The 24,178-nt window shown below is 39.5% G+C and overlaps 1 protein-coding gene across 2 annotated transcripts; it reads right to left on the bottom strand.

Moving 5' to 3' along the window:
- Window positions 1-19: 19 nt before the first annotated feature.
- Window positions 20-14,154, bottom strand: fastkd3 (FAST kinase domains 3). 2 transcript variants are annotated; one of them, XM_084109776.1, is made up of 7 exons: window positions 14,095-14,154; window positions 11,594-13,043; window positions 11,352-11,437; window positions 8,118-8,292; window positions 7,934-8,003; window positions 7,717-7,831; window positions 20-270 (listed from the first exon to the last, which is right to left on the bottom strand). In XM_084109776.1, exons 1-7 carry the CDS (start codon window positions 14,107-14,109, stop codon window positions 172-174), a joined length of 2,010 nt encoding a protein of 669 aa, XP_083965902.1. In that variant the 5' UTR covers window positions 14,110-14,154; the 3' UTR covers window positions 20-171. The 2 variants fall into 2 exon arrangements, with proteins under 2 accessions (XP_083965902.1, XP_083965903.1); XM_084109777.1 differs by having other exon boundaries at window positions 13,959-14,131.
- Window positions 14,155-24,178: the final 10,024 nt, after the last annotated feature.

Below are 24,178 nucleotides of genomic sequence, written 5' to 3' on the forward strand. Positions count from 1 at the left end.
GAAACAATAATAGACAAAATCTTATGCACTCCTTTTATTATCTGAATTTACATAGAATCAAACATTAAGAGCAAAAAGAAAAAATCAGTACACAAAAGTAAACATTTATATACCTAATAAATCTACTGCTTTTCGAAATAGGAATTCAATATACATTTAGTGATCCAGATGTCACCAGCTGAGTCTGTAGCTGTTAGGAAAGATCTTCTTGTGCAGATATTCCACAACCTCCTCTTTATTCTTGAGTTTTTCAAACTCAAAGTATGAAATCTAGAGACCATTAAAAAAAGAAAAGAAAAAAAAGACCATTGTAGGACATAAAACCAAACTCCAAACTAGTGGAAGTTAAGCCCAATTAAGAATATACGATTAGGGTTTAAAGGTAAAGTTATCTCAAAAACAAAAATTTATTTTACTTGCCCTCATGTGTTATAAATTTGTATGACTTCAGAAGGCTCGGATTAAACCACTGGAGTTGAATGGATTGCTTTTACACTACCCTTATTATCCTTGTTCAGAGCTTGAAACTTTTGTATCCGATCGAATGTTAAAAAACAACAGAGCACAGGGGTTGGACAATGAAACAAACACTGGTTTGTTATAGGTTTCACGCATATGCGCAGCCTGGTGGCCGAACATCACTGATTTTACATTCCATTAGTAAGAGCAGAGTGTGAAGTTTGAATTAGCAGAGCAAAAGCACAGCTGTACATAAAATATTGCCATCCACACAACATAATGGACATAGAGTTCAAAAGAAGACAAATTGTTGGTGCGCATCTTGCTGGCTCATCTGTGACCTTGGGTCCATTCTTCATACCTCACTTAATACATCTGAGATGATTTGACAGATGCCATATCTTCTAATCGTGGTAACTGATCTCTGGCTAATGTGGATCTGTTTCGACCTCACTCTGACCGTCACTACGGTCTAATAGGATGATAACCTTCGTTCTGCCTTCTCTCGAGACCTTATGTAATGCCCATGACCCCGGAAGCGGAACGTCACACTTTATAAAAGGCGAGTTAAACTTCCGACTCGTTCTCTTTACCTTTCTAGCCTTAGAGACCTGGTACAGGTAGGAACCGAATTATATTGTTATTTACCATTCAATTCATCATCCAAGTGGTGCAGGTGCCTTGTGCCCCCTGTGAATGGTGGTGTTTTATTTTGTTGTATTATTTTTTGTTTATCTGTGCAATCACTTAATTCAAATGCTTGAATTGTGATAAGTTTATATTGATATTTGAGGCTAGTTTTCATACTAGCCATTCAATATTTCAATATAAACACTCAATTCATGCTATATGTGCTTATGAATTGAGATTAGTTTTATTGTATTATTCAGATATTCTGAGGCTAGTTTCTAAACATACTAGCCATTCAATATTATGGGTTATTTCTGTTTTCTTTCAGAGTATCCATCAGTAACCTAGTGAATATACTTCATTACAAAATTTTGGTGAGTATTTTCTCCTTTTGGAGCCCTATATCACTGTTTGCAGCTGTTGGGGGTTGATATAGGCCTGCTAAATACGTTCGTGTACTAAGTGCAGGCCTTCTTTGCTTTGTGTGGGCTTGATAGACCCTTTACTGCTGTGCGCAGTCAGTGGGACTGTGTGTGGCCTTACCTGGTGTGAGGGTATCATGGCCTCTCATTGCTGCCGATATTGCCAAACAGCAATGGACCCTCGTGATGGACATAGGGAATGCCCTTCATGCCTGGGGATGGCTCATTTAAGAGAGGATGTGGATAATCCCTGCAGTGCGGCTTGTGACCTGCCCAGAGGGGAACAACTTCACCGCGCTAATAGAGTATGCAGTTCTGTACCTGAGCGTGGTAGGAAGAGGGAACACTCATCGGACAGGCATAGTCATAAGCGTTCTCGCAGGCACTCACATGATCGCCATGAATCACACAGATCAGGCCATGAGAAGGTGGTGGAAGTGGCTAAACACCCAACTCCTGCTCCACCAGCGGAGGGTGGCAACACAGACACTCAACTACAGATCCTGGCTGCTATTCAGAGTTTAGCACAGAGGATGGACAGAGTTGAAGCTCGTCACTCATTTTCACCATCACTACCTCCTGGTCAGGAATGCATTCCTCCACCTGCACAGCAGGGTAATCCTGACACTGTTGTAGAAGATGCTGATGTATTATCTCTTATTGCTCCCCACTCACTGGTTGATAATGCACTGCAGGCAGAAGGAGGGAGCCAAAGAGAAACACCCCATTCAGATTCTGCCGAAGTGGATGGCGAATCAACTGGGAAGGATGATTTTCCAGCAAATTCTCTTGTTGCTAGAGTATTTAGTGCAGCAAAAATTCTTTGTTTGCGGCCTTCTGTGTCTGACCCTGCTCCTGTTGGGGGTGTCTGGGAAGGCATACCTCAGACTAATTCTCCATCTTGCATTCCAGTGGCAGATGATTATACCTCAATGTTGAGGACAGCATAGAAGAAACCATCTCAGAAGCCTCAATTCAATGCAGGCTGCAGACGGTTGGCCAATGCCCGTTACCCAAAAGAAACTGGACTGGGGGACATGCCACCAGTAGAACAAGAAATAGCATCATGGACAACTCTGGGACCAGCCTATGCATCAGCTAACCCTCGCTGTCCCAAGAAGGAGTGTGCGAAAACTGACTGTTTGATCTCACGATTCTTTAATGCCACTGCACGTGCAGCTCGTACAGGCAATGCTTTGGCTATCCTCTTAGCAGCCTTACGGAAAACAGTAAGTTCGGATGACCAGGATTCTAGGAACCTTGTTGATTCTGCTCTGGCAGCCCACCCCACTCACAATTGACACGTGATGTGGGGGACGCTATGTCTTCGGCTGTTTTATGTCGTAGACAGATATGGCTGGCACAAACCTCTTTGCCAGAGACCATAAGAAGCGAACTAATGAATTTGCCAGTAATTCCCGGTCACGTTTTTAATTCAAATTCTCAGGAGGTGCTGGATAAGGCTGAGCGCTCCATTAAAACGAGAGAAGCTGTCCAGCGGGCTTGTCATAAACCAGCTCCAGTCTTCAGACCAAGGTTTCGAGAAACACAAAGACCACAGCAACCTGCTTGGTCTAGACAAATGAGTGGCAATCCTGTTAGTGTTCAAGGGCAGAGCTTTCGTGCCCAAAGACAAAATTCTGCCACTTATCCCCAGAGGAGATTTCAGTCCCGTGGGGGAGCCCAACAGTGAGGTTCACAAAGGGGTGCAGGATGTGATGGAAGCCATGCAATAGGGTCAGGGGCTGACCGTCGACTGTTCCTCTCAACTTTCACGGGCCAGTTGGGAGAGAGTGGTCTCAGACCAGTGGGTTTTATCTACAATAACTCACGGGTATCGGCTACAGTTTCGACGACAGAATTTTTACTCAGGTGATCTCAGCCGCCCTAGCTCCCCTTCAGCTGCGAGGTATCAAAATCCTGCCATACCTGGACGATTGGTTAATTTGTGCTCCTTCTCGAGAGCAGGTGATCAGGAACACAGAGGAGGTACTAGCTCACATTCAGTCCCTGTGGTTCATGGTGAACTGGAAGAAGAGCAGTCTCCAGCCTCAACAGCAGGTGAAATTCCTGGGGCTATATTTCAACTCCATAACAATGGAAGCATGTCTCACTCCCCAGAGAATAGACAGCCTGGAGAAGGCTTAGGTCACTTCCAGAAGGGGAAGCTGGTGACAGCCCACAGGGTTCAGAAGCTGGTAGGACTGATGGCGGCAGCATCAATGGTGATTCCCTTAGGCCTACTGAGGACACGCCCGATACAGAGATGGTTCAATTCTTTTCGTCTTCATCCAAAAAAGGACAGAAGAACGAAGCTGTTGGTGACAAAAGCCTGCATGCGGGCCTTACTCCATTGGAGGGACAAGGACTTTCTCCGCAGGGGAACCCCACTGGGCGATCTTCCTCACAGAAGATCAGTGATAACAACAGACGCATCATTGACAGGCTGGGGAGCCGTTTGGGAAGGCAGGTCAGTGAGGGGCAAATGGGATCCCCATTGGTCATCAGAACACATAAATGTGCTCGAACTGAGGGCTGTTCATCTTGCTCTCAAGGGTCTGTTACCATTTTTTCGCCACAAGCATGTGCTAATGAGAACGGACAGTACCTCAGCAGTTTACCACATAAATCACCAAGGAGGGACGAAATCACTACGCTGTCTCCAGGTGGCAACGAACCTGCTGACGTGGACCGGGCCACGGCTGTCCTCACTGAGAGCAATCCACATCCCGGGTGTGACAAACAGAGCAGCAGACATTTTGTCCAGAACAGGGCCTCTCCCAGGAGAATGGCGGTTGCACACGGAGGTAATAACCCAAATTTGGACCCGATACGAGACAGCTCATGTAAATCTCTTTTCTTCCAGGGAGACGACCCATTGCCTGGGATGGTACTCCCTCACGGTACAGGAGGGCAGTTTAGGCCTGGATGCTCTGTCGCAAGAGTGGCTGACAGGCTTATTATATGCTTTTCCCCCCTTTCCTCTGATTTCCCAGGTCCTCCAGAGGATCAGAGAGGGTCATTGCACAGTTCTACTAGTTGCTCCACGCTGGCCAGGAAGACCATGGTTCTCGGACCAAGTTCAGCTGATTCAGGGTCCTCCGTGGCAATTTCCATCACGGGTGGATCTCCTATCCCAAATAGACGGGCAGATTTGGCATCCAAACCCGATGGCACTGCGATTGTGGGTATGGCCTCTGCAGAGTCCGTCCCTCAGAGTGGTGTTTTTTCAGAGTGGTGTTTAGGCTTGAATGTTGATCCAATAACCTGCTCTGTGCCACTTGTCCTTAGATTCCTGCAGGCTCAACTGGATCAGGGCAAAGCAGCCAGCACAATCAGGGTTTATGCTTCATCTATTTCAGCATCTCATAGGGGAGTGGATGGCCAGCCATTAGGCCGACATCCCTTGGTAGGTCAGTTCCTGAAGGGAGCTCGTCGCTTATGTCCAAATCGCACTTTGCGGGTACCCAATTGGGATTTGCCTTTAGTACTAGACTCTTTCACTAAGTCCCCGTACGAGCCTATGGCGGATGCAGATTTAAAAGCTTTGTGCCTCAAGACAGCTTTTCTCTTGGCTATATGCTCTGCTAAAAAGGTAGGAGAATTGTGTGCGCTATCTATTAGTGAGGATTGTTTACGTTGGAGGCCGGATGGCACAGGGGTGACACTCTGGCCCAACCCTGCCTTTTTACCAAAAGTACTTAATCCTCAGTTCAGAAATCAAGTTCTGGAGTTAGTTCAATTTCAACCCCCTTCTTCACAGGCATTTGCTCACCCTTTGTCCAGTAAGGGCATTACGCACCTATGTAAACTTTACTCAGGCCTTGAGGAAGTCTCATTCTCAGCTTTTTGTTTGCTATGGAAAGGCCAGACTAGGGTTGCCACTTTCTAAGCAACGTTTGTCACATTGGTTGGTTGAGGTTATTTCCCAGGCTTATACGTAAAGAGGGTTTCCAGTTCCTATGGGAATACGGGCCCACTCAACCAGAGGTGTCACTACTTCATGGGCCGCACTAAAAGGAGTTCCGGTGGGGGAGATTTGTGCTGCAGCATCATGGTTACTCTACACCATGTACATTTGCTAATTTTTATAGAGTTGACGTAACTAGCACCATGACTGTCAGCACAGCAGTTTTGATGTCTGTTGCCCAGCGAGGTTTGAATAGTTCGGAGTCTGTAGTTCGGAGTCTGTAGTTCCTCGCGACCCTGTTGACATGAGTCATCCTATTAGACCGTAGTGACGGTCAGAGTGAGGTCGAAACAGATCGTAAATTATGAATATAACTATGGATCTGTGAGACCGAAGGATGACCGTCACTATTCTTGTCGCTCGGAATACTAGGGCGTTCAAGGTAAGAGAACGAGTCGGAAGTTTAACTCGCCTTTTATAGCGTGTGACGTTCCGGGGTCATGGGCATGACTTTGTTTACATAAGGTCTCGAGAGAAGGCGGAACGAAGGTTATCATCCTATTAGACCGTAGTGACGGTCATCCTTTGGTCTCACAGATCCATAGTTATATTCATAACTTACGTTCTTCAAACGAATTTGCGGATTTGATTAAAATATCTGGATTAAGTTTACTGTGAATTCTTGTGTTCATTGGAAAGGGACGATATATCGATACTTGAAACCATAATCAGCAATGCAGTGACTGGATGGTGGCAAGACAGCAAATGTAATGACATCAAATTAGAAAAGAACATCACACAACTGACAAAAAAAATTATTAATTTTTGGAAATTCATAAGTTAACAGCCAAGTGTTATGCCAAGTGCCAAACAACATTAAAGTTTTAATAGATAAATGAAATGTGTACTGTTTGTTACATGATGTTTCCATCATTTCACGATTTCTAGTATTTGTACAGGCTTTACATTTATATTTCAATGTTCTAATTAGCAATTATTTAAATTTTACCTATGAAGCAGATTTGTTATGTGACAGCATTAAGTAAAGTTTCTTAAGGGTCAAGAACATTTGCTCCAATGCACACAGCAAGACTTGTGACAGAATGGTTTGATGAACATGAAAGTGCAGTTGATAGCCTACACAGTCACCTGTTCTGGAAGGGCTGTGGTCCTCCAGGAACTGAGTTTGACACATCTGCCCTACACCATACTAATAAATTATTGTGGTCTAAAACCAGGTGTTTCAGTTTCATTGTCTAACCCCAGTACATTTGTAAGTTTACATACACCTTGCACAATCTGAAAAATGTTAATTAACAAATTAAGAGGGATCATTAAAATTGCTATTTTTAGTACTTCTTTGAATAAGCAATTTCACACAAGTTTACATATAGTCCAAGAAGAAAAAAATTGAATTTACACAAATAATCCTGTTTACATATGCTTGATTCTTAATACTTTGTTTCCTTACCTGGATGATCCACGATAATGATGTTTTGAGATAGTTGTTCATGAGACACTAGTTTGTCCTGTTCTTCAGAAAAACCCTTCAGGTCCAGCCCATTTTTTGGTTTCTTCTGCATACTAGAACCCTATTTAAGAGTGGCTGTAGTTTCACACCGAGTACAATTCTTACACAGCAATTACAAAAGGTGCAATCATTCACTGAAGCTCAAGAAGAGTAAACTGTCCTCATTTTATCTTCTGGGAAATTGTTCTGGTATTATATGTAGCTTCTGAAGGGCAGTGCTAAATTAAAAGAAAAAGTTCAAATAAATAAAGTAAAAAAAATTAAAATAAATCAAAATCAAAAAGTATGCATCAATGATTGTTTGTGGCCTTTTGTAATTGTCCTAAGCATTAAAATATGGATCTAAAAATCATATAGTCTCTGCTGGAAAGGGTTCAAATATGCAGAAGATCCAGGAAAACCAAAGAATGTGCAAGATTATCCAGATAAAGAAAATCTGTTTCTAAACATCTGATGTGTAAAAGCTTATTCAGAGTAGCATTTATTTTTTTTACAACTACTTACATTTTGCAGATTCTGCAAGGTGCATGTAAAGTTATGACCATAACTGTATCTTGTGTTTAATAGAAGAAAGAATATCATGAGGATCAATATTAGGGTAAATGACCAAAGTTTCATTATGAGGTGAACCGTTCCTTTAAAATAAAATTTTATATATTTTAAAATTATCTATGCAAATACACTTATGAAGGCAAGGTAACTAACATTTTAGTAAAACAGACAGCCTGTAAATAAAAAGGCAAGAGAAATTATGTTGGTTTTACCTGAACAACTTCATATCCCAGAATCCTCAGATGACGCTGCTTGATGGCTTCCTTGCCTAGAAGTTTCTCTGCATTAGCTGCAAAGCGCTTTGACCCATCAATACAGAGAGCAATTCTGATAACACACAAATGAATGTTGAGCTCAGAATATATAATCTTACAGACCACTAAACATCAGTGCCTGTTTTCCCCCCACAAAGATCAGGACATGCATTACCTCTTATGGACTTCTTCTGAATGACAGGCAGGCAGGACATACCCTTCTTCATCTAGTTTTATCTCAATGTCTGCAGATATACAAACAAGAAAATATTGGTATATACGCAACCACAGAAACGTGTTAGTGTCAGAAGTTGACAGCTGTACAATTTTCAGGGTCACACTGGGTGTATCATCTTTACCTAGCATATAGCAGTATGGTGTAAGTACTCTGGAAGCAAAGTAAGATCGAGCTCCCAGCAGATCCACTAGGCCAGACTTCACAGCATTGTAGAATTGAGGATCCACATGAGTTTCCAAAGACTGTCCAGAAGCCAAAAATGACTTCACACGAAACTTTGGCGAAAGTCGTGGACCCTGCATGTTAAGTGTAGGAAATGAGCATGGTTGGTTATGAATAAATAAGCAACTTAAACGGGTGTTTGGTAAATATAAACAGAGTCATTACACACCTTCACATTAAAATAAATTACTGATTATAATTATGAAGCATTTATAGGTCCAAACACCATTTTTGTTCATGTCCCACAATTGTGGTAGCCTGGAAATCCAAACCTAAATCTGAAAGATTAATGGTCTGGCATCGACTAATGAAAATCGGCCAGCTCGAGGGGCAGCACCAAGCATGCATTTGAAAATCTCACTGCACGCAATTGGATAACACTACGACCAATCACAACAAGCCCCATACGCTTAGCTACCAGCGGAGCAAACTGGTAGATTAGACTCTTGCCGTATCCGGTCGGCAAAACAGCAAAAATGCCCTTCTTGCAAAGGAACGATTCTAGCGCCGTCTTCAGTTCCTCTTTTAGATAAAAAGCCAAGTCTAACTCGTTCATTGTAGCGGCCAAAGCCGATTCAAACAACTGGTGTTCATCCATAGCCATCTTGCAACGTTTACTAATGACTTCGACGTCACAGCGCTGTCGTCATCTGTTTAGCTCGCCTCTGGCCTGCCTATATCAGATAACCCGATGTGATTGGTGCAGCTCGGATACAAGGGCATATTTAATGAGCATCATTACTCGACGCCAGAGTAAACTTGCTGAGCAAATTCAACTTGTGCTCTCGCGAGAACTCTGGATTTCCAGGGTACAATTGTGGTATCATTGTAATAGAATTAGCTGAATTTATGTCTCAACACTTTGACATTATTTCAAATGAATTTGTTTAATATAAATATTACTTTAAACCAACTTAAAATTAGTTTTTGTTGTCGATTACTGACCATTTATATTTATTTTATATATATATATATATATATATTTTTTTTTAAATATATGTTGGGATTTTTTTCATCTAAACGGACATGTCCCACATATTTGAGTCCCTACCACAACACTGAAAAAGACTTACAATGATATTTTAATGTCATCAAATCTAGTTTCTATGGAAACAGTCAAGTCACCTTTATTTATATAGCGCTTATTACAATACAGATTGTTTCAAAGCAGCTTTACAGTGATAACCGGAAAATAATGTTGAGCACATAGTTGACAGATTGGGCCACCCACACTAGCCCACACTAGATTACTCAAGATCCAGAAAAATAAGTTAAAGATCATCTTATTTCTGAAGTATTTATTGCATAGATAGGTAACACTTTAAGGTTCCATTTGTTTACATTAGTTAACTACATTAGACAAACATTTATTAATCTTAGTCAAATGTTTATTTTAACATTTATTAATACATTATTAAAATCAAAAGTTGTATATGTTAATGGTCTGGGCTTAGATTAAGCCAGTAATAGGCCTTAGTTCAATTTGTGTAGCTTTTATTAACGTGCCTTAGAAAAACACATTACTGGTGTGCATCTTGAGACAAAACAATGGCACTGACATATTTTAAGATCTGTCAGTGCAAGTTGTTTTCTGTTAAAACAGCTCAAAAATGCATTTTAGTCTGGGACTAGGCTTAAGACTTATCTGTGAAACTGGGGGAATATTATTTAATAGATCTGAGCTAACATGAACTAACAATGAACATTTGTGTTTTTATTACCTGATGATGATGATTTCTGCAACAGACGTGCTTTACTTGTCTCATTCACTCAAAATGATTTAATTCTTCAAAATGAATACAAGCTTTCCATAAAAGGATATTACTTTCCATACCTTCCAACAATATTAACCTGTCAAGGTAATTACATTGTATTGCACAATGTACTGCAACTTTAAAAGTATTTATGTATTTAACATTTTATAAATTTTGGCTCTCAACGTCCAGGATGTTGATTTCTTAAAAAAAAAAAAAAGAAAGCACAGTGAAATGCAAAAACATTCTAAGAAAATTTCACCTTAAAATACTCCATTGCTTCATTTATTCTAAACATTTTGTACTGTATATGAATATGCTAATTAGCCACGGCCCCACTCACAGATTCACTCGGCCAACTTACTGAGGTAAACGCTGCACAATGTATCGCTCTTCACAACGTCGGACACATAATGTGGTTAAATATGATTCGCCAATAATGTGTAATGTGTGCTGATGTTACACAAACCATGTTCCCGTTCGCCATCTCAGAGTCAGACAGCTGCCTTCTAACAATCATTAGAAACGCTTTGAACAACTCAGAAGAATGTGGGAAAGTAATATACAACATACACCCGCTATATTGCTAAATCTACCTGATTTTTCATATCAACAGAAAAATATCCCGGCATAACCTGGCATCTCTCGAGACTCCCTGTTAGTTTGCTGTTAATGATATGCTAAAGCTCGCCGGCATGTTGACGGTTACAAGGTAATTTGTGACATCAGAAACACCAGTGATTTCAAACCGCGTTTTTGAGACTGTCTTTGGTTCACCACAGTTTTAAAGAGAAAATACTCAGCAATAGTGTTGACTTATGAATTTGTACATGGTTTTGTCTTAAAGCATATTAAAAACACCACATAGACATATGAACAACATTAAAAGCTTGTTTTCAACACAGGGCTTAATTTTTATTTATTTCCCCAGAAAACAAGACATAATATCTTATGGAATTTTACTACTTTAGTAAAGTCTTGATTTAAGAATTTTTCGATATTTGGATTGAAAACAAGACAAAAATACTGAGTGAGAAAAGCATTTTTTGCAGTGTACAGCACAGAGTCGGACATACTGGTACTTCTGCAGAAATACTTGTTATTGTATTGTATTATTATTTTATTGTATCAATCATTTAAAAATCATCATAGTGATCATGGTAACCAGTTATCGTTTGTCTTAAGAATTTAATTTTCCCCCACCCCTAGCTAAAAGGTGATTCGATTTGTGCCCTTTATTGTACTGAAATAAAAGTTACATTCTTTCATCCTGACAGAGATTAATTTCGCTCTTGGTGTGAAAGAACCATTTGTTAGTGATTTGCTCAACTTTTTTACATCATATTTGGTGTGAGATAGAAAAATACAGTTTTACTCACATCATAAAACGGACACTCCAGCTTTACAGTCATGTAGAGTTGAGTCAGCTTTGCAAGCACTATGGGGTCCAACCCATTGCCCTCTCCTTAGAAAGTTCAGAGATGGAAAAGATATTATTCAAAAAAGTAAGCACAGAAGCATGTTAATGATCAAGTGTTAAATAATTTAAATGATTTAAATGAATATTCCTGAAAATGAATCCCAAGTACTGCATAGAACATGCTTCTTCACTGATTCTTACCCTGTAGCTGCTGCATGAAGTAAGGGCTGAAGACTTTTGAGACGAAGTTAAGTGGGTACCTCTGTAGAAGTGTACAGGCATACAGTAGGTCTAGAAGGGCTCTGGGCTGAAATTGTGAAAACCGGGCATGCAAAACAGACTCCACCTTTCCGAACAATCTCCCAACATCAGGTGGCAGATATCCCAAATCTCCCAGTGTAGCTATCTGTTGTGACACCTGCCACGTCGAGTACTCCTCTGCGCGATACACAAAACTCTCAGCCACAGTGTTAAAAACTGGTGGAGAAAGAATGCGCCGTCTCTGGAAATACTGCATCACCTTGGTTACGGTTTCTGCATGAGCGGTGAAGGCAACTTTGGGCACATGACGCTCAAGAGCTTCCACAAGAAAGTGGTCGCTGTGTCCATAGTGCATAAGTGCTGACAACACCACAGTCAGTTCTGCATCTGCAAAGTTTTGCACATGATGAACAGCTTGCTTGCAAAGCGCAATTACAAGTGGTAATGCTTGATTCTGTCTCAATGTGACTAAAGCACCTAGAATCTTACTAACCGCCACTGGGTCCATTCGTTGCGCCTGTCGAAGTGCCTGCGCATTCATTTCATTTAGAAGCTCCAGGTAGTGTCCATCTTCACCCAAACCATTTGCTAGCATGCAGTAAACAGCAACTAGCTCTGCCATATTCCATTGAGCTGGTTCTTCATTTTGCAGCTGATTCATAGCCAGTTTTACCATCCCACCGTCAGGCCCTTCCAATGCAAAGAAAGCCCTTGATAACCCACATAGCGCTTCAACACTTAACTGTTCCAAATCTAATCTCTTCTGGCATTCGAACACTAGCCTCTGCACTAGGCGGCTCTGAGGGTCAAGGTAGAGACGCGTACAGCCCAGGAGAGCTCTAACCAACACTTCATCCTCTAATCCGGCTGAATCATGTTCCAGTCTTTGACAAAGTTTATTAAGGGCCAAATCTGATAGCAGTATCTCTGGTTCCCGAAGACCACATGTGGCATCCTGCTCCAAGTCAGCCAGTCTGTGAAGTATAGATACTGCTGCTGCAGCTGAGAGGACAGGGTAAGATCGCAAGAGACATAGAACTTGCTGAGATGAAGTACAGGAGGAGAGTCGTTTCATAAAGGTGTGGTCCTCATCAGAAGTAAGGTGGTGCAACAATGACAGACCACTTCCACTGACGAGGAGCTCCTGGTAAGGGCGAATGGTTCCAGCAACAAGGAAAAGTGGGTCTCGTTCTGTGGTGCATATACGCCTTGGACTGAGGTTGGAACGTGTAGGAAAGCAGGCAGCAAAGGTTCGAAGACAAGGAGAAACCAGACGCTTACCAGTGCATGCTTTCAGTGAAGGAAGGATTTGGTCATCCAAATGTCTCAGCAAATGCAGCCTCAGTGCCAGGGTTTTGGCCATCATAAAAAGAGCTACCATATCCTTAATCTGCAGTCAAAACAAAAGAAAGAACATGTCAATTCAAATGAAACAAACTACTAAACTTGTGATCAGAGATATCCGTTTTTCTGTTTCAAGGTACCGTCTGTAAGATTTCAAATGGGTGACTTTCAAAACCTCAAATTGATGCTTCCTCAGTTTTTCACTCCATCCTTCAGCTTGTAACACAGAAACCATCCAAATTCTGCTATGATGAAGGACGAGGTGGAAAAGGTTGTGGTAAGGTCACAACTAGATATGCACCGATTGATAATACATATATATATATGGTCATCTCAGTAACAGTCATAAAAGATTAAATTAATATCAAAAGTGCCATTGTTACTATTGAGCAGCTATTATTCTAAACTATACACATGTAACTGATGGTATATCATATATAGCATTTGACATGTAATTTATGGCTATCCTGTGTTCATCATGCTTGTAGAGGTACCTACTCTGTTAAATAGTTTAGAAAGATTGTAATGTTTTGGAATATAAAACAGAATGTCTCTTAATAATAATATATATTTTAAAAAAAACACACAATTCCAATTAAATATTATTAAACTGTCATTTCCATGTCTAAGGGGATACTGGGGTGCTCTATTTAAGTATAGCACAATTTAAAAAATATGAGGGTTATTATACTGTATGCATGATATAGCCTAACGTTACAGTACAACCGTTTTTCTTTCAGTGAGTGCTATGTGTATAGTTGAACACTATTATTTAAAAGAGTGTGATGAATATCGTGGATCATTGGCTTTATCAAGCCAACATAATAATAACAATGATGATAATAATAAGACATTTCTATTTCAGCCACAGTAAAAACTCTTGAATCATTTTGCAGTGAATCATTCAAGTGTGAAATCAACAATCTAAGACTTAAGAAAAAAATAAATGAACAGCAGTTACCTCTTGGACATGGGTCCAGTGCAGATTTCACACAAAGCGGCACAGTTTTTAACTACTCTGTATGTACTGTGTATACATGACACAAAATAAAGTCGGGCTCCCTATAATACATAACGTACAATTGAGAGTCACTCACGTAAGAGGTGTACATGAGTGAGGTTGATTCTTCTTCTACTAAAGCGGGTTGCAAACCAACTTCATTGGTGCATACCGCCACCTATGTGTGTGTAAAGAGAATGAATTCAATATTTCTCACGTAATCCATATCCTATTTTTTTTATCCACTAATCCTAATAAATCTCATGATTGCATTCATTTGTTTTCCCGCATATACTATGGGATTATTTTTGTGCCTTTAAAATTGAACAAACTTTTCAAGAAATGAATGAAAATATAAATTGAAACTTAATAAAATGTCTTTGAAACAGAAAAAAAAAAAAAAAAATCGCAGGCAAAATTTTGACTTTGTTTTTAATACACTGCATGTTTTACTAATTGTTTTCTCTTTTTTTCTTTCGCTGATCTGTACTTACGCTCCTTAAGTTTTCGTTTACGCTCCCTGAATTTTCGTTAGAGAGCCTAAGTCCCTCCCCTCCGCTTCCGGCTCATGGGACCTTACTTCGGAAAAAATATGTATGGTAGTTAATGGCGAGAGACAACTTATCTTTTTATTCCGTCTGAACTGTGCCCTGAATCACACATATGATGTTTGTCAATTTAAAAGATAATTATGAAAGTCAAGAAAGTCGCAGTTTGTCATAAAACAGAAGAGTAACATTTAGTTTTATGTAAAAATCGCTCAATGAACTACATCTCTCGTCACTATCACTATGACGTCACAAGATCCGTTGCTCGTATGTGTGCAGTCTGGTACAAAACACTCAGGCATGACGGCGTAACGTTATAACGTAAGACTATAGAAACAGACAGACGTTGGCTTCAGTAAAGTTAGCTTCATTCACTGAGAGAAAAGGTATGACGTCACACGTGCGCCTTTTGGGTTTGTAGTCTCTGTAATTACGTATTTTCACAGTCTTATACCTCAACAGTTTTACATCAAACTGCGACTTTCTTGACTTTAAAATGTATATTTTAAATTGACAAACATCATATGTGTAATTCAGGGCACAATTCAAACGAGATCAAAATATTTGTTGTCTCGCGCCATTGACTACCATACAATATTTTTCCAAAGTAAGGTCCCATGGTGGTCAACCGGAAGGGGAGGGACTTAGGCTCTCTATTCCATAGACATAGACGCCCTATCGACCGCTACTGCCTACTGGCGCGGTCGAGCCGTGGGGCCGCCATCTTAGACCGGTCACCCGCTCCACTCAGTGTAATCTGAATGGCAGGTGCAATGAGCTGTCAGCGCATTTAATTAAGCATACCTCACTAAATACCGAACTGATTTTCAAGCGGGTTTTTTTGCTGCAAAGGTCATTCATGTAGCTATGATACAGCACACATGGTTCGGCGTATTTTAATATTCATAGTAGGCTTAACAGTAATATAATATTCAGATATAAGATATAAAGTGACCAGACGTCCAAAATCAAAATATGTGATGTAGGATATAAGGTATTTTATAAATCACACACTATAAATATGATAAAGAAGCAGAAACAGATAGTTGCAGTAAAGTAATATTTTAATAAGTTGAAGAAACGTGTGTGTATTACATTGCTTCCTGATATCACGTGTGCAAACACAAATAACACACACACACACACACACATAGGCTAGGTTATTTGTGTAAAACAGTTATGTCCGGTCGAACAATGTATGAATTAACTTCAGTTTGGATTGTGTTGGTAATAGGCTGCAGGCACTTACCTAACCTAACGCTAACGCACTTCTCCCAGTGTCTAGAACGCAACTGAATGCCTTTTCAGGCGTGTCAATACTTAAAAACCCACAGGAAACTACTTTTAAACACGAAATTATTTGATTTACAGTGGGTCTATTCGCACGTCTATTAAAACGTTACCTGAGGTTATTTTCCCGGACCTTTTTACAGAAGGTAAAAGTCGCCATTATCTTTACTGACATTGTCCGTAATGATTACTGAGATAGCACATTCGGACGGGACTAAAATAACCGAGAAGCTCTTGTAATTATTACTTTACCCCACCTCTCCATGCTGGGTGAACACCGGCTGGTGCAGTAAACATAGCCTAGCTAACGTTAGCTAGCTACGATTTCAGTACAGTAATATCAAAGATAATTATCTGGTAATTATCAGATAATTATCTCCTTCTCAATTATCTGGTAATATTCTATTCACAAAATACAACCAATAGTACGGTAATGTTAAAAGTAATCCCCCGGGCACTATTTGCGATGGTCCGCCGATTAGAACAGGAAAATGGTCCACAGTGCTCTGGCATCTTAACTGCTGCCATGCAACGAAACTAGGAGTACGACCGGTTTAAGATGGCGGCCGCATTTCTCAGTGCCCAGCCATAGATATCTATGGTGCCCAGCATCTAGTCTCTCTATGATGTCTGCTCTAGTCACTCTCGTGGGGGCGGGGCTAACAGCGGTGTGTTCTCATTGGCTACTGAGTTTTTGATTGACTGCTTGACCTGGAAGTGAAGACGTCAGTGTTGTGTTTACATGTGAGCAGCAGCTCCCGTTTAATTTTAGTGATATAAAGTTAGTTTTGTTTTTTAATTGTATCTGTAATTTATCGTCTACTACTACTATGTCAGCATAAGCTAGGGATGGGCAAATAAAGCCTCATGAAGCACTGAGGCTTTCCCCTGAATGTTTAGGGAAAAGATTCGAAGCACAAAGTGTCGAAAACAGCGCCATCTTGTGGCAGGTAAAATTTATAGCAGCCATGTTTATGAGCAGCTGAGTGCGCAGCGCCGTTGTTTTATTCATTAAAGGGACAATGTGTAGCTTTTTAGGTATTTTATTATCTAAAAGCAATATTTTTTATCATAAATATGTCCTCAATGGTGTACAAATACCTATGCCAATGATCTGACTTATCTTCGTAAACGAAGAATTTATTATCTTTATATACATGGGACGGGTAGGTCCACGAAGGCTTCCATGTAGTTCCGCCATCTTGAAAGACTATAATAGCAGAGAGGGACAAAAAGTACTAGGCCAACGCGTTTCCACAACGCGTTTTCTTTCAGAGCCAGCGTCACGTGACTGAAACCAGCAGAAGCGGAGGAGCAGAGCAGAGCAGAGAGAGGCGCTCGTCACTGCCCCGTCAGCGGCAAGTTTAAAAGGCTACACTGCACGGTTATTTATAATGGAAGACCATACAAATGCCGAGTCACAGGATAAGGAGTCCTCGTCGTCCAAAAAGTCCAAAATTGACCGTAAATGGAAACGTGATCGGAGATTACAAAAAACAAGGGTTAATGTCGGGATAGCAAATGCAGGAGAAAGCTTTCAAAAGAGACGCTGAAGTTGCCTGCTTTCTTCTCGACAGGTAAGTCAATGTTACGGTCTTAATTACAAGCTTTTCATTGCTTGGTTGTGTACTTTATTAGTTTATAGACAGTAGAACATTTATAGTTAAAAGTTAAACAGGCTCTTTGATGAATAGCAGCTATTGAGTAAAGTAGAGAAGGTCCTAAAAACAAGGTTGTAAGTTTTGTTTGTTCAAAACTAACATTCGTTTGTTCGTTGTGTCAAGTTGCAGTTTGTTTGAAATAACAAACCAGTTCACCCAAAGGAAAACTCGATGAAGTGCTATTAGAAGCTTAGCTTTTTGGTACATAATGGCTACCGTAGATGCAACACGCATTTTAAAAAGCGAGGCGCTGTAGAGCGCTATTCGTTTGAATGCAAAATACAATTTCACCAGTAGATGGGAGAAATTCCTACTTAATGTCCCTTTAAGCACAAATAAAAGCCTGACAACGCTAAATGTTCAGTTGTCTATAATTCACATATTAAAGTGTGGCAGTAAAATAAATGTAACAATTATATTAATACTATACAGAAATAAAAATACCAACAGAGTTGCTGCAAGTAGGCTAAATGTTGGTCTAATTATTTTATGGTTTCTATGCCAGAATATATGTGTCAGAATATATGATCATGTAACATAGGCTGTAGGCTTATTTATATGTATTACCAAAAAAAAAGAAAAAAAGAAGAAGAATGTGAATGGACTTAAACTTCCAAAAACATGTGGTCTGGGTTCAAGCATTTCTACCATGATTTCTACACGCAAAGTGAAGCATTCCCGTGACTGGAAAGAAAGTGAGGCTTCGTTTTTCGTTGATCACGTGTTTCTCTGAAAACAATACGTGCTCAGGCACGGAGCTTCATGAGAAATTGCGCTGCGTACTCGATACGCGCTTTGAAGCTTCAGTGTCAAATGTAACATCACTAGCATTAGCTTTCAGGAGCAGTATTTGTCTGCGCGCGAGAGAATGAATGTCTAGAGGTATAATTGTAGTAGGCTACATTAAAATACTGCATAATAATGAATAATGTCCAATTCTTTCGGAGAATGTTTGTTCCTGATAATGTTAAATGTTATTTTTTTAATGCATTGTAGTCTTTGATTAGATTGTGATGTAACAATTTAAAGAGAACACTAGTGTCATATACATGTGTGGGATATTTTCAGCCATCAAGAAAGTCTCACTCTAACCTGATAATCAAAGTTAGCAACCCTGGCCATCACGCTACCCATTGTTAGCACATGCACCATCACAATTAATGATCACTTAATTCTGAAGAATTCAAACAATATGAAAATTGCAACCAGATGTTGGCTTGCTTTCAGATGGTAGCCTAGACCTTCAAGGATATTTCATTATATTATTTATTGTTACTATACATAAGTATGAAAGTGAAAGTCTTGGATGTTGTGACAGTCCGACCTCAGTATTCTCACAATACACATATAGTACTAAAAATGCACAAGTACATAATATACAAAATTTGTGTAAAATTCATTTCTATTTTAGGCTAAATTATGCAATGATCATTTGAACAGTTTTTGTTACAGTAAATGTAAAAAAAAGCAGTGACTGGGTTGCAATGAAGTATACACAAGTCTAAACAGATACTCCAAACAAAAAATGAAAATTCTCTCATACTTTACTCACCTTCATGCCATCCCAGATGTACTATATGACTTTCTTTCTTCACATTAACACAAACAAACATTTTTCAGAAAATATTCCATCTCTGTGAATCCATATACAGGTAGATTTTAGCCCATGTGCGTATGACAGTTGGTCAGAAGCGATGGTTAAAACAGTTTAAATTATTAGTATTTTTATTATCTATTGTTTTACTTCAGAAGACATTGATTCATCCACTGGGGTTGTATTAATAACCCATTACAGTCACTGTGTGGGGTTTTAAAAGTGTCAACTTTTAAATACCCATTTATTTGCATTATATAAACTCACCGGATAGATTCTCTTCATTCGTGTTTATCTGAAGAAATAAAGTCATATGCATCTGGGATGGCATGAGGGTGGGTAAAAGATGAGAGAATTATTATTTTTGGCTGGACTATCCCATTAACATTCATATGCTGTCGGTGTGTTAATCCAAGATCAGTGTAGACTTATAAGAATAAAGTACAACCTCTTGTGTACTTGTGAACTGTGTTTGTTTTAATTTAGAGCTCCAAAAAAATTAAAATAGTTGCATTATGTCTGGTGTCTGAAGATCAAGATCCCAGTCATTCAAAAGTGATGTGTCATGTGTCTGAAGAAAGTAAGATTTCTGTCTGATGGGGAGATCTCACCTTTGGAGAAAACTGTTGATTTTATACTCGAAAAATGTAAGTATCACTCCTTAGAAATTAATATTACCCCAGAACAAATTTTGCTTTTTATTGCTAGCCCACCCCAAAACTTACACACAATAATAGTAAGTGCTGACCAATACTTAATTATATTACCTTTGTTTTACTGAAAATTATATAATTTAATATAACAAGCTAAATGTAATTTTTTTGTCATATGACATAGCTATGCATGAATACACAATAAATGCAGTGAACACATTTAAACTTTCAGTCAAGCAATGAATTAATGCATAAATTAATTAAATAATTATATTTTATTTACTGACAACAATAAGAAACATGAATAAATTAGTAAAAGAACAAATAAAAATAACCATCAATAAACAAATGCATATACAAGTCAACAACACACGAAACTTTATTCAAACTACAATCATGTATTTACAGGCGGTAAACCCCACATCCTACTGCCATCTCACTGTTCCCATTCTGTGGCTTTATTCTGATGAAGCAGCTGACCACCAGAGGTGAGCCGTGCCTTCGTGAGGTTGTTGCGGGCCGGTGGAGTGATGGAGGGTCTCATCCATGGCACCAGGATTCAGCTCTGGGCTCACACCAGTCTGCTGATATTTCAGATCAAATACACAATCATAATACAAAAGCAGTAATTTTAACAGCACAAAGTCATTTGATTTCAGTATTAGAGATGATATTACTTTATATTTTAGTAAGATCCCTAAAATCCCCCCACAAATGCAGCCATCGTCTTTCCTTGCAGGCCCAGCTCCACCACAAAAGCTGTGCAGCAAATGCACAGAAATCAAGAATCAGAAAAGTGCTGTAATAACTCTGTTTGAAATTACAATAATTAAAATAAACTACAACTTAATATTTAAATAGATTTTGTTTTTCATTTCTGTTATATACTCACTCAAAGCCTTCATCAGCCACTCTCCACCGGATAAACACACTTTGTGCTCATCTGTCCCTGTAACATCCAGACAAGATTCACGTTACCTCTGTGATTTATGAGCTCAACACTACATTTACATGTTGAGGTTGTTGCTGACGTGTTAACTCACTGTTTATCCAACATAAATGTTCCTCAATTTATCAACAGTACAAATGTACAAATAAAATATATAACTTATGTTTAGTTACTTTATAGATTTGTTTATTTACCTTCCTTACTGTTGTCAACACTGCTTACATTAGATAAATGATCTAATGACTTTATAGATTTCATTTATCTAATGTAAGCAGTGTTGACAACAGTGATTTCTCTTACATAATAGCACACATTAATCACTGTCAGATGTAAATAGACATTTAAAATAAGCGACTTATTGATACTTTTCTGATACTGCAGAAAATTCAGTGTACTTTTAGTTGGTTTCCTGTACTTAATGTTGAACAGAAAGTAGGCACTCATAGTAAGGCCTACACTCATTGTTATGTCATCAGGCTCATCAGCAAGCAGTTCTTCGCCATCAAGAAAAACCGCAATGCTGCTTCCACCAAATGGGTCTCCTGTAATCACCATAGTTTGTGTGAGGTTCTGTGGAGGCTGTTGGTTGAAAAAAAAGGGGGATAAGATTCATTTTTATTACAAAACATTTACATTAATTAATTTTCCACAAACATTTATTCAAAGTGCCTTAAAAATGAGAAATATCAAAGACCCCCTTTCCTCCCCACTGGGCCCTGCAGGGCGAGTCAGACTGCCTTTCTTAAATCCAACCAAGAAGGAAACGGACAACTCTTGCCTTAAGGATGCCGTGTGTTCCAGCATGGCCTCAACAGGCCCAGGGCAGGAGGCTTCGAAGCATCCAGGACATGTGCTCACTCCAGCATCAAGGACAACTTCAGGAGTTCAGTGACGTCATTCAACACGGACGAAGTCTCTCGCAACTCTCACCATGTGCTCTTTGTGTCCTGCCGGCCCAGAGCGTGTAGGCCACAATCTGCACTCCAGCCATGAGAACAGCGACAATACAAGTTCATCCTATCTTCTTCATCCAACGGAGAAGAAACGATTGCAACTTGCACCATGACTTTTGACCCTCACAGACACACCAACGGACTCATTTTTCAACCACTTCAAGAATTGGCCACGATTGCAACTGACCATGCAAGTACAGTATATCAATTTAATGAGGTGCTCTGAAAATGATCAGCTGATGGTTCTTTTCAATGTTAAATAGATCTTTTCCATATTTCTATTTCCTGCTTCCGGTTCCACATCACTCACCCCTTTACCTATGCATGTATGGATGAATGTATGTATGTTTGTTTGTTTGTTTAGTTTAGTTATGTTTGTGATTTAGTTAATCAAATTTGTGCACAATTATGCATTTGGTTTCTGATTCTCTGTTTGCACTGTAAAAAAAAATTACATCCCCAAGTCAAAAATTTCTAGTGACTGATAACATCTAAATTTTTCAATTAGTCTGACGTATTATTTCTCATTGAGCCAATGTTAACAGACTATTGCAACAAGAATTGCACTTGGGCCAATTTAAAAATTTAGATGTGACCAGTCACTGGAAAATTTTGACTTGGAGAGGTCAGAATTTTTTTATAGGGATGTCACGATCAGGTTTTTTTGCCCTCGAGTCCAAGTCCGAGTCATTTGATTTTGAGTATCTACCGATACCGAGTCCCGATCCGATACTTCTATAATACATAAAAAAAGAATAAAGAAGAGCGAAAAAACAGATCCAGGATGTTCCTTATTTTTTATTTAATTCACCTTATTTTAACATTCAAAAACTCTGTTAACAAACAGAGCACTTCTGTGAGGTAGCTTGAACAATCAAGTAATAAATAACATAAATTCTTCACTTTTGGACTTTAGTGCAACAGTAAATATAAAAAAAAGTCTAATATATAAACAAATAGCACCTCAACTTAAAATACCCGGCAGGCATGTAAACAAATAAAAAATAAAAGTGCCACAGTGTTTGCAAAGCCAGTAATGTGCTTTTAGGAACTGCACTCCTAACTCTTACGCCGGTTTCACACTGCACGCATTAGCAGAGCGTAACCCCTCATTTACACTGCACACATGTGCGGTGCATTACGTCTGCGACAAGGTTTTATTCCGTCCTCCATGCGGTGCCAACTCACACCAGGAGCATTTCAGAAGCGGAGCGACTGGATGCGCGAGACCACGTGATTTGCCTGTCCAACATGTTTTTTCTTGATTTTTGGGTTTCTACCATACAGTCTATGGTTTCTACCAAGGATATTGGTGTGTAATACGTTTGGGAGTTTGCACAGGGTGTTTATTTTGAATTTGACAACGTTTTTTTTACTTTTATTTTGTATTCCCGGTGCGACTTGGACGCGCGTCCGTCAAAAATAGACTAGGCGCCTATATTTAGCGAAGCGGCGCGGAGAGCCGCTTCTGGGAAGCTTCTGAAACGCGCCGCGTCGCGGCCGGTGTAAACACAAGCATTGACTAGAATGGGCGCGATCAGCTCCGGTAGCCGTGTCGCAGCCGTAATGCGCCGCACACGTGTGCAGTGTAACGCCGGTTTCACACCGCAAGCGTCAGCGGCGCGTGAGCAGCGCGTATTTTTTTCGTCATGGCCAAAATACACCACAGTTTTATCCAAAAAGTGCATTGATGATATCTATTGTGTTTTAAACAGTCAATCAAATGACCAACAGCAATTTAAAAAGAAAACAAATGTCCAAAAACAAACTTGTTGCCAGAACAATAAAAAACAAAGATGAACCAAAAGTTATATAAATGAAATTATTAATAAAATAAGCGTCTTGAAAAGTATTTTCTCTTAAATGTATTTGAAAACGAAATAAAGCAATGCCAACTTAACCATTATAGAGTACTCTGTCTGTACACAACCCGCGGTTCAGCCGCGCGTGACAAATGCTGCCAGTGTGAAAGCAAAACGCGCGTGTCCTGCTCACATATGCACTGCTCCGGCGCTGCTTACACTGTGCTAATGCGTGCAGTGTGAAACCGGCATAACTCTGTGCCACCGCATAACTATAGACGTGTTAAAAAATAATGAGAATATATATCCGAGTCCTGATCGGGAGGTAACGTCCGATTCCGATCGAGTCTGAAAACACGTGATCGGGCCCGATTTCCGATCGCGTGATCGGATCGGGACATCCCTAATTTTTTACAGTGTGCATACAAAGTCCCTTTTACGATTTTGATCCTGTTACATGCTCTAATTGCTGTACACGATAAGAAATAACAATTTTGCAGTGACCCTGAAAGATACCCATTTCTTAGAATAAATGAATAATCGAAGAGTTCGTTGGAACTGATTAATTGATTGTAATATTAATTGGCTTACCTCAAAGTTAATCTAATAAACTGACCCAAATATTAATAATTAATCATAATTAGTAATTATGGATTATTATTAATATTTCCCCTTTGAGCTAATATCGTTACATATTATTATGGTGGGGAATCTTGGGAATAGTATTAAAC

This window comes from Abramis brama (genome assembly GCF_963993115.1).
Source record: "Abramis brama genome assembly, chromosome: 3".
Taxonomy (NCBI): domain Eukaryota; kingdom Metazoa; phylum Chordata; class Actinopteri; order Cypriniformes; family Leuciscidae; genus Abramis; species Abramis brama.

Coding starts and splice junctions, on each gene's coding strand:
- fastkd3 (XM_084109776.1), bottom strand. Junction 11,438..11,593: donor CTTCATGCAGCAGCTACAGG/GTAAGAATCAGT, acceptor GAACTTTCTAAG/GAGAGGGCAATGGGTTGGAC. Junction 8,004..8,117: donor ACCATACTGCTATATGCTAG/GTAAAGATGATA, acceptor GTATATCTGCAG/ACATTGAGATAAAACTAGAT.